Here is a 10,898-nt window from a genome sequence, read left to right on the forward strand (position 1 = left end):
CTCCAATTCCCGACGCGATCTTTTCAATTTCTCGCGAAAAACTGGAAAAAAGAATTGGGGAGAAAGAGAATTAAAGTGCGAAAAGATAGGTTTGCTGTACGGTACGAGCAGTTTTCGTAGAAAAGGATATCTCTTATTGGTCCACGCGTCTGGTGGAATGTAGCGACACGCGCTATATGGGATGGAATCTCGAAAAAGATGGATTTTCGGTAGCACAAGCCTTTATCTAAAAGCTCTTTTTACATTATTTTGTAATATTTGGACAGCGCCTTACATTATTTTATTATGATTTTCTCTCTGTATGAGTATTTGGTTATACTGTTTGGTTTTAAAAAATTTTTTTATAATATTTTAAGTACTATAATTTTCTCTTTCCTATATTGAACGTCATCAGTTTATTTTATGAATTAAAAATATATTGTTATATTAGCATGATGCAATATTTTCTCGATTTTAAAATGAAGGAATATCGTGTAAAAAGTCCTCGCACAAGTCAATATTTAATACTCCGTAACTCGAACTTTATACTATTATTATTCAATTCAATATAGAGATTTTAGACATGAATTGAATAGAATAAATACACGAACTGACATAAGTGTTCGTAATTTTCAATGAGCACCTTTTTCTTGAAAAGAAAGCATATAATTTAAAGCTAGATTACATTTCATAGTTCTTTAAGCTTTCAAACAAATTATCAATATAGTTTGCGCCTATGAAATATGAAGTAGTATGACCGAATTTTACGACAGAGCTATTGAATTTGGCATTATATTTGTTTATGTGCAAGTTAGTTTCAATAGTGGGAAATAAACTATTTGTTTAAATAAAAATTCCAACTTTTTATGAGTATGATCATTAGACAAGCGACAAAGACAAAGACAAATACAAAGTTTGAAGTACATAAATGACTAGGATTTGGACGGCTTTTAAATTTGTGAAACGACGCAGTCCTTTGAGGGGCTCTATTATCTAATCCATTTAATATAGTTTATTCATTATTGTTTTACTAGCCATATTGTTTTTAGAAAATGATTTTATTCTTTCTAAACCACAACTTTTAATCATAAAATAAATAAAATATTTACAACTGTATTACCTTCATCCCATTCTACATATGGAAAAAATCATTTTGAATTATCCTCGTTTATAATGGCTCAATTCTAAAAAATGAATTAAAATAGAAAGGGATTAAATATTTGTTGACTTGCATTTTTTGCCTATCTTGGCGCAGATAACATTTTAGTATTTAAAACATGATTTATAACCTAAAATTATGTAATTGTGAACAAATTTGGAAAAATATATTTTTGAAAGTTTTTAAATTTTAAAAATTATAAGATAGGCTGGTTTGGGTACTTTAGGGCCCAAAAGCCCAGCACGATTATTCTTTGTTTTTGTTAGTTGAAAAATAAATAGAAATATTAAAAGAATACATCACGGTAAACTCGAACACTAGTCTTTGGCCTCACACATTAACGATTAGACCGACATACACTATATAATCTTTAGTCTTTATACATAAGTGAGAGTAAGATACTCAAAGCCATTATTGATTTGATGAGATATTGATTGTGTACACCAAGTGTTCGCAACTTCCAATTTTGTCGTCGATGCTACGAAATATAATCACAAGTCTGTAGAAAAATTTATTGGGCAACTGTTCATACAGTATTAATTAATCAACCTATGATTATAGACGCAAAATTTTACATTAAAGTAGACAAAGTACTTCTTCGTGGGTAACATTGCAATAATTTAAGTAGTTAAAGTGATTCCGAGTGGTATTATATGTGGGATACACATATAACAAAATCTTTTAGTAGTTTATAAAGGGGAAAATGGGCTATGAATATAATATCGGTTATAGTTTCCATTAAGCCCAAATATAGTTTAAGCCCAAAACAAGTTTCATTTATCCCATCACTTTTAGTAGGTCAAATCTCCAAGCATCATCATATATAACTTTTTATGATTAATTTAGATACATTGCAATTTGCATAAATATAATCTAGGTGTGTATGCATGATAAAGATTGCAAATACTTTCCCCACATATATATTCATCTAACCACCTAAAAGTAATGTTTGGTTTAGAAAGGAACTATGGGAGTACTATGTTGGAATGTATGAATGATAAACCAATTACTTCTTAAAATCCGTGCCAAGTTAAAATGTGAAAAAATTTAAGGGAAGAAGAGTGTAGTTAATAAAGTTTGCATATCATCATATAATTATCTCCACTAACATAATTATCAGCATTCAAATGCAAGATGCTTCATGGTTAATTATTTAAAGTAATTAATTAGGCATCGATTTCAACCATGGATCGCTCCATGTTCCACAAGTATCATGAATCAAGTACTTCTGTATAGAATTCATTATATTATAAAAGAAGCAATCTTTTGTCTACCCTCATTAAACTTTTGCCTTTTTCATAAGTCCCACATTAATTATTCACTTTTACTTTTTTATAAATGATAAGAAGGCCACACGTTCCACTAACTCATTCCACTCACATTTTATTATAAAACTAATATATAAAAGTGATATTTCTATTCTACTAACTTTTTAAACTCACTTTCTTTTACATTTCTTAAAAATCGGTGACGAAACCAAAGTGAACAATGATAAGGAAATAGAGGGAGTACTGCCCTTCATCTTATGAGGATTAAGACACGGATGGGCTGGTTAATGATAGGGCAATGGAAGATTGGGATGATAGTTTTAGTTAGTTGTTTTGTAATAGTATTAGTAGTTGTGGTGTGTAAAATAGATTAGTAAGGGGACCGATTCTCTTGTCAGCCCGATACTCTAGTTGTGATTTGAGAAAAGGGAGTAAAAAGTAGGATTTGTTTTCATTATAAAATTGTTTTTTTTAATAAATGTTTTTATTTAGACATTAATAAATGCTAAATTAAATGTCAATGTTGAGATTTATGACAAGTATTTTGACAAATTCAATGTACTTAAATTGAAAATTGTGGCATTAGATGAACACATTCAACATTCAACACACGCAGAAGAAGAAAAACACAATGACAACAAACTAGAGTATCAAATACAGAAATAGATAACTCTCCATATTAATCATGTCATCAAGATTTTGTTCTTCCCTTCACAATATAGACATGGTGGTAGATATAAAACTCATGCCAATATTACACAACAAAATTCCAAGAGGTAATAACGTAGATGTTCTACACACAAGTCAATGGTAATCAGTGATCAGAGCTCTGAGGCAGGCGGAAGGAGCCATTTGCGTAGAGCATTTGGTACACCGGTTTTAGTCTTACGGTGAGCACTATGCTCAACAGAGTCCCCACCCCACAAAGCCCGGCCAACACTAGGAACGTGAGCCTAAAGCAGTTCACACCAATGCACGAGGACCCTAACTGCTTGGCAGCCTCTGTGTCGTATACCTGACCAGCAAGCCAACCGGAGAAGAGAAGTGCCCCAACAGGATTCCCCAGCCCAATGAAGTTGAAGATTATGCCAAAGTGTTTCAGTCCAAATAGTTCGGATGCAGTTGGGATCATTATTCCAAATTGGACGCCATAGCAAACCCCTAGCAACGCTGTTGCAGCATAGAGGGTGCCATTCATGGCTGAAGCGTAGAGAAGAAACGTCAGGACCATGATTGATTGCGTTACTGCCATCCAAAATGTCCGAGGAATTGTTTTCGACCTGCAATGGGTGAAGTGGTGAACAAGCTTTAGACGACCTCAGTATTTAGAACGAGGCATACAGCCTTGCTTCAGACCATTTGATGGGTCTTCTTCGTGATCATATTCAATGTAATATTTATCCGGTGCTCTATAATATTTAGATTCGGGACATGAGCCAATTAGACCATCTTACTCAGTACTTCCCCTTTGTACAAACTATCCAATAGTAAGAATATCAACAGAGGGGTTTATGCAAGTTTAAGTCACTCTAGCAAGAAAATTTACATATTTGGAGAAACTATTGAAACAAATTTCGGAACCTTCAGCTGGTGAACAATGAAAGTGGAATTGAGATACCAATACCAAGTAGAATAAGTAAGTTTACCTCACAAAGTGTTCCGAGACAACTCCAGCCCCAAGGCGACCCAAAAAGTTACAAAAGCTGAACAAGCTCAGTAATATGGTAGCATCATTGACACCAAGTGAAACACCGATCTGGGCCAAATTATTAAGGACGGTCACTCCTGAGCCAACTCCAAAGAAGTAAACGAACCATAGAAGCCAAAAGTCGGCCTTTACAATAGCTTCACGAAACGTGAAGTCCTCTCCCCTCCTAGGTTTCCTTTTCTTTTTAACTGCGCCCTCACCCACCGCAAGAAGCAAATCCACCTCTGACACATCTTCAGACTCGTAATAACTTCCAATATTGGTTGCTGATGAAGATGGGGTCAGCAGAGGATCCATTGTGTTCGAATCACCTTTGTCACCGACTAAATCAGCTTGCTCGCCCTGTTTCTTACTAGTCACGGGGAACAAAGTCATTTTCAAGGGAATTGCGAGTGGAGCCATCAAGAGAACAACCATCACAGCAATGAACGTGTAGGAGATTGCATTTCCAAGAGACAAGAAGTCCTTTAAGATGGTGGTGGTGAGAAGATAAACGGCGAGGGCAACACTAGCTCCTTGCACGAAAAGAAAATGGCCATGTTCCCGTGAGTCTTCTCCCAAGGCCGGGGTACAAGGCCGGACAAAGTACATCATTGCCAGACCTATCGCTGGTATCCCGAGCGTTAACAGCAGCAAATGGTTCGAAGCCGAACCATTGAGGACCATAGTGAAGAGCTCCGTGAAGACGGCACCACTCAAACCAATATAGCCTTTCAGTATCCCAGCAACCGTGCCCCGACTGAGAGGGAAGTTCCTCATGTTGGTCACAAGGACTGCCGTCCCAAGCCACGCGCTGCTGTTTGTGGCAACACACAGCGCACACCACAACTGCAACAGTTATCAGATATTTAGCTGAACATCTCATTTCCACCAAACAATAGTCACTCAATACATCAATTTATCAAATTCTTCTTTTAATCATAGATAAAATTTTTCAATAACTAAAAGCCTAAAACCAAACAACTAAATAGCTAAATTTTTAACTAATTACCGTCACGAATCACAATTATTTTGCAAAATATTTATGAAAAGTCAATAGGAAGGGAACTTACAACCCAATAGGGCACGGAAGGAAGAGTCTGGCTAACAGCGAGCCAGATAACGCCATAGCCGAAGAAAGAGGTGAAAACGCCGACGAGAAGAACAGACCAAGGAGGGAGCTTGTTGCAGGCGATTCCGGGAAGAATCCCGACGTTTTCTCCGATATCATTGGCGACGCCGAGAATCGTGAGCTGCTGCTGGCTGAAGCCGAGAACTGATTTCAGAACGGGAGAGTAAAGAGAGAAAGTGTAGGCATTTCCGGCAGCTATCTGCACCCACACCGCCGCGCCTAATCCCACCCACGGCGGCCGGCTTCCTGCTTTAAGGTCCACCATTGACTCCGGTCTTCCAAGCTACCAGAATCGAGCAGTGAGTGTGTAGAGAGAGAGAGGAAGTGGTTATATTGACGGAGAGAGAGAGAGTTGGGGTTATGAGAATCAAAATTAGGACCCTTCGCATTTGGAGATCTTGGATCTTCTTTTGCGGCATAAATGGAATATTTTATTTTGTTGGTATTTGTTAATTATTGCTTTCTTTTAAAGACATTGGTAATTTCATTATTTGTTTTGTTGTATGTTTATACCTTCTTTTTTTTTATGTATTTAGACGTCTTCAAAATGGTTTTTTTCACATATGTGAAAGCGACACGCCTTTATGAATGTGGGTTGTTTCATGACAAAGTAATGAGTTTTTTTTAGATTAATTTGACAAAACTTTTCATTTTCTCCTTTTGCTTTTGTTACACTTTGCCATTTTTAAAGTGAACGGAACCTTAAATTTCGGGAGGCAATTTGACATGTACTAATATATTCCTAATTAATAGAAGCTGGTCTCCCAAGTTTGCAACTTTCCTTACATATTTTTATCGAAAATATGGTTCTATTTATTACACCACATGTCAATACATATTACTATAACAAATGTAGTCAGGAAATGTATATATTTAAAAAATTAATACTAATATCCAGTTCAATCTCATGTTATTTACTATCGAAACGGTCCATTTTTTTTCACTACATGGTGATTCAATATTACAATAACTTTTATGGAGTATTAAAATGATGGGAGTGCTGCATCTTAAAAGTGGACTACTATTTTCACTATTTTAGTTGGGGTAGAATTCATTTATACAACAGATAAAAAATACAATTGTGTTACGAAATAAAATGTTGTACAGTATTAGTTAATTTACGTTTAATCACTTTTGAGCGATTAATATAATCGTTTCATCAATTGCCAAGTGTATTCTAGTTGTATATTTGTGGAGCAAAATATGTATCGCATACAAATGAAATTATTATTTTTGGACGAAATAAGTATTAAGTGTGGAATTAATAGCATTAAGCCATTAATACACAAAGGTCCACAACATATGAGAATGTACTATTGGAGTTGGTACCGAATCGATTAAATTGAGAATATAATAAAATTTCTTGACAAAAACTATATTGCTTTTTCAACAGTCAAATTGTTGTTAGCACATTATTGATTATACAATAGAATCTTTATTGTGAAAAGACAAAGAAAAACTTGAATTTCTTTTGAAATCTAGCGCCATTAAATAGACAGATCCCACTCTTATCTCCCACACACGTGTTGTTAAAATGAAACCAATGTCTCATATTTGTACAAAGACGGAATTAAAATCTCTATACATTTATTGTGACCTTTGGGTGTTATAGGTTGTTTCAATAGTTAATTTGTATTGAGCCCAAAAGTTTATTTTACAAGCCCACAGTTTCTACAAAAGGAAAGAATAGTAATGGGCCAAAATATGAGTAGTGTCCAAAATATTTTGATTTTTAACTTGTGACCAAATTATACTAACTGAGCTGAGCATACCAATATCCACATGATGATATGGGCCTAGAACCCTCGACCCTCATAACACTATTAATGGTCCTACTCACAACATACATTTCGTGCACTGATTATGAGGTCGATCAACCCTGCCCGACCCTTCCTAAATCCTTACCTGGTGACCGGATTAGCCTTGGTCTTACAGTTAGGAGCGCACTACAGTATGTATGTATAGGTGATCAGTTCCGAGATTCTTGGCACACACCACTCTCTTGCAACGCAATTCTCTCTATTGCGAATTAGGTCCAGCCCAATAAAATTGCTCGTTGTGTTACTAGTGTATGCTCCGAGAATTAGTTATTGGAAGAGTTAATAAGTTCGTGGAGCAACATTTTTTTATCTAATTTAATTCATGACACTGATGTGAACGTTCGACCAACATTTGACCATTAAGTTCTCCGATCCCATGTAGTTTATTTAATCAACGATCATACGTGCTATTATAACACGACCCCGTAAGTACGTAACATGCATAATAATTTAAAATTATAAAAATTTATACATGTATTTAAATTTCAAAAGGTTTGATTGGACTGGAATAACCCTATGAGCCTCGAGGTATTTGATAAACAAAGTGTTCAATACTCGGATTAGTACTGAACCAACCAAGCTTTACTATGACGATTAATTCTGAACCAACCAAGCTTTTTATCTTATTGATGAACATGTACAATATCAAATGTCAAATTTTAGTCATACTCGAAGTTGATGAAATAAACCTACGTATATGAACTTGAAGTAAAAGACACGAAGTAAGGATATTCTTAGGTAAAAACACTTTTTGAACTTTTTGCTTCACATTTTAATAAACCGATATTAGTTACTCTCTAATCTTAGTTTGATAGGCAAATTCGACCCAACCACAATAATTGAATTTAATGATGACATTGGTTGATATCACATAATACTAACATGTAGTATTATTATAATCAATCACCCTTGTTAAATCACATCACTGCCAAACATCATATGCAATATGTATATAGACTACTAAGTGTAAGACAATATAATTATGTGTCTAATTAAATAGGAGTATATTACTTATATACACATTTTGATCTTTTTATTGAATAAACAAATCCACACCTCCCACAATTATTGTATCCTTTCCATGAAACATGGCCCTTCACCTACAGTCTCACATGCTCCCAAACAATTCTTTTATTTTAATTTATTGATTCATTCATATATTCTAGACATCTTCCACCCACTCAATTCAATGATGGAATTTAATTTCTCAAATTACAATTTGCCATGCAGCCAATTGAGACCCTACATACTAGATTTTGGACTACTAGTTGAAGACATTAATTGGTTTGTGTAATGTATACATTAATACTATCTTCCCAATGAATTTTTTAACTTTATTAGTTTGGCACATTTACATATTATTCCATACTTTCTGGAATGGTACCTTTACTTATTTTTTTTTGCTTTCTAAATTTGCACATTCACATATTATTCCCTACTTTTAGAAATACCTTTTCCTCAAATATGCCCTCTCCTATTTATTCCCTCTTTTACTTTTTGATTAATTTGGTATCTCAAGTGCAATATTCTCCAAAAAAAACTCCAATTATAAATTAAATTCTCAAATAACCATCTATGTATAGGAGAATAATCACAACACCCATTTTGTTATTCACACACTATCATTTATGCATTCAATCAAAAATAACAATACTTTAAGTTTTTCTAACTTTGTCCATGGGAGAAAAAAAAGGAAAAAGATGTTCGAATCTCTAGAATATTCTTTTTCTCCAATTCATAATGGTCACAATCTTAAATGATATGCAATTTTAAACGGAAACTTAAGTGTATTATACTCCTTTTGTCCGGCAATAGATGTCCCGTGTTTTAACGGTTTGTGTCCTGAAAAAGATGGAGTACAGTAAGTTTTTTAATAGTGATAAGACATTTAATGGCGTATGAAAATAGTAATAAAGACAAAAATATAGTTTAATACTTATAAAAATGGAGAGGAGAAATTTTTACCAAGTAGTACTATAAAAATAGAATATTTTATTTAGGATAAATTAAAAACGAAAATGAATTATGAAGTAAATACGAAATGGTATGCAAATATAGCAATGTATCGTCTCCATTAATTAGAAATATTCTTTATTTATTCTTTTGCTTTGCAATTATAATTAGTGGACATATTGCATTTATGTCTTCAGACCACTAAATTTCTCTGGTGAATGGAAGATATACTTATAATTTTAACTTTAACAAAAGAAATAAATTTGAATTAAAATCGGAATTCAACTATGTAATACTACTAGACTAGTTGAAATCAAAATTCAAATTTACTTATAATTTTAAGTTTAACAAAAAAAAATTGAATTAAAATCGGAATTCAACTATGTAGTATAGTTGAAATCAAAATTCAAAATTAGTTTGAATAACATACCTCAATAAATTTATGTTTCTAGTACGAAATTTGTCATTTTTTGTACTCCATGTCACAGCTGTATAAGGTGCAATGTCGAGTACCCAAATTTTGAGCAAACTCTAAATTAAAATATATACTACTACTTAAATAAATTAGGATTTCCTATTTCCCCTTACAGATATAAATGACTTTTTATTCAGTTTTGGGTCGGTAAATCTGGATCATAGATCTCTGCCAATTTTTAATGCATTCCAGGTACTCCTAGTCCTAGACAAAACTTTACAAAAGAATAAAATAAAATAAAAACCACATTAAAAATAAATTTGTAAACGGAACAACAAAAATGAACTTAATTCTATAATCACAAATTTCCCAAAATTGCAGCAAATCTGCACAAAAAACATGATTCAGTATTTGATTTGCTTTTAATTTAATTTCTTAAAATTTACTATCAACCCCATTCTCAATCATATACCAATTCATCGCTAATAAAATAGTAGAAAAAGAAAAAAGAAAAAAGAAAAAAGAAAAAAGAAAAAAAAGAAAAAAGCGAAAACCGCCAGGAGTTCTTTTACTAGTACCACAGAACTCACACAAAGAGGGTTTTCCAAATTCAAAATTTCGATAGCCACGTAAAAAACCGGCTAATCCGACCGAGTTCACTCAGCGCGTCACTCACCGAGTCAGTCCTGTACACACAAAACGACAGAATTCAATACTTCCACAAATTATAACCCATCGGCTTTCGACATGACGGAAAGCCGGCTCGGCCGCGGTTGAAAGTCGTGCCGGCGGCGCAGGCTGTGCGACGACGGCCGAATCAGCGCCGCGAGAGCTCTCTTCACCAAATCTCCCTCCACCGTGCCGATTCGCACGAGCGAATTCGTCATCGCCGAGCGCCGCATATTCAATTGATGGCTGGACCGATACGAAGACGGCGACGCCTGGTTTCCGTAGCCTGGGACGATGCTGTTCTTGTGGAGGCTGCACCGGAAGGAGCCTGGGTGCGTCGTAGGGGAGCACATGCACGTCTTCTTCGGCAGAGAGCGGTGGCTCTGCTGCTGCTTCTGGTGGTGCGAGGCGATCGGATGCCTCCGGGGAGCCGAGAATCGGACGGAGGAAGACGGGGAAACGGATCTACCGAGGCTGACACGGGTAGGGCTGGTGGATCGGGCGAGGACAGAGTCGGATCCGGGGCGGGGATCGGAGCGGGCGGAGAACGTCGCGGCGGAAGACGCCGAGATGGAGGAGGGGAAGAATCGGCCGGAGGGGGAGAGGGAGCGCTGGAAGTGGCTGTGGAGGGTTGTACCGTGCGAGGATCTGTTTCTGGAAGACGTTTCCATTGGTTGTACTTTGGAGTGGAAATAGCGTTTTTTGTGATTCTGGAAAAAGCAAAAAAGATTGGGGAAAGGAATTTTAGAAGGGGCGGTTGAGTCTCTATTTCGGCAAACCTAATAACAAAGGAAGCTAGGGTTATATAGGAGAGGT

At 35.4% G+C, this 10,898-nt stretch overlaps 2 protein-coding genes across 2 annotated transcripts; both read right to left on the bottom strand.

Annotated features, from left to right (window-relative positions):
* Positions 1-3,049: 3,049 nt before the first annotated feature.
* Positions 3,050-5,643, bottom strand: LOC121801199 (protein NUCLEAR FUSION DEFECTIVE 4-like). The gene is made up of 3 exons (XM_042200652.1): positions 5,167-5,643; positions 4,053-4,942; positions 3,050-3,686 (listed from the first exon to the last, which is right to left on the bottom strand). The coding sequence occupies exons 1-3, from the start codon at positions 5,488-5,490 to the stop codon at positions 3,221-3,223; spliced, it is 1,680 nt and encodes a 559-aa protein (XP_042056586.1). The 5' UTR covers positions 5,491-5,643; the 3' UTR covers positions 3,050-3,220.
* A 3,027-nt stretch (positions 5,644-8,670) lies between these two features.
* LOC121801402 lies at positions 8,671-10,898 on the bottom strand. Its single transcript, XM_042200885.1, has one exon. The coding sequence runs from the start codon at positions 10,751-10,753 to the stop codon at positions 10,139-10,141; it is 615 nt and encodes a 204-aa protein (XP_042056819.1). The 5' UTR covers positions 10,754-10,898; the 3' UTR covers positions 8,671-10,138.

This window comes from Salvia splendens, chromosome 4 (genome assembly GCF_004379255.2).
Source record: "Salvia splendens isolate huo1 chromosome 4, SspV2, whole genome shotgun sequence".
NCBI lineage: Eukaryota > Viridiplantae > Streptophyta > Magnoliopsida > Lamiales > Lamiaceae > Salvia > Salvia splendens.

Coding starts and splice junctions, on each gene's coding strand:
- LOC121801199 (XM_042200652.1), bottom strand. CDS start 5,490: ATGGTGGACCTTAAAGCAGGAAGCCGGCCGCCGTGGGTGGGATTAGGC. Junction 4,943..5,166: donor CTTCCGTGCCCTATTGGGTT/GTAAGTTCCCTT, acceptor TAACTGTTGCAG/TTGTGGTGTGCGCTGTGTGT. Junction 3,687..4,052: donor GTCTCGGAACACTTTGTGAG/GTAAACTTACTT, acceptor CACCCATTGCAG/GTCGAAAACAATTCCTCGGA.
- LOC121801402 (XM_042200885.1), bottom strand. CDS start 10,753: ATGGAAACGTCTTCCAGAAACAGATCCTCGCACGGTACAACCCTCCAC.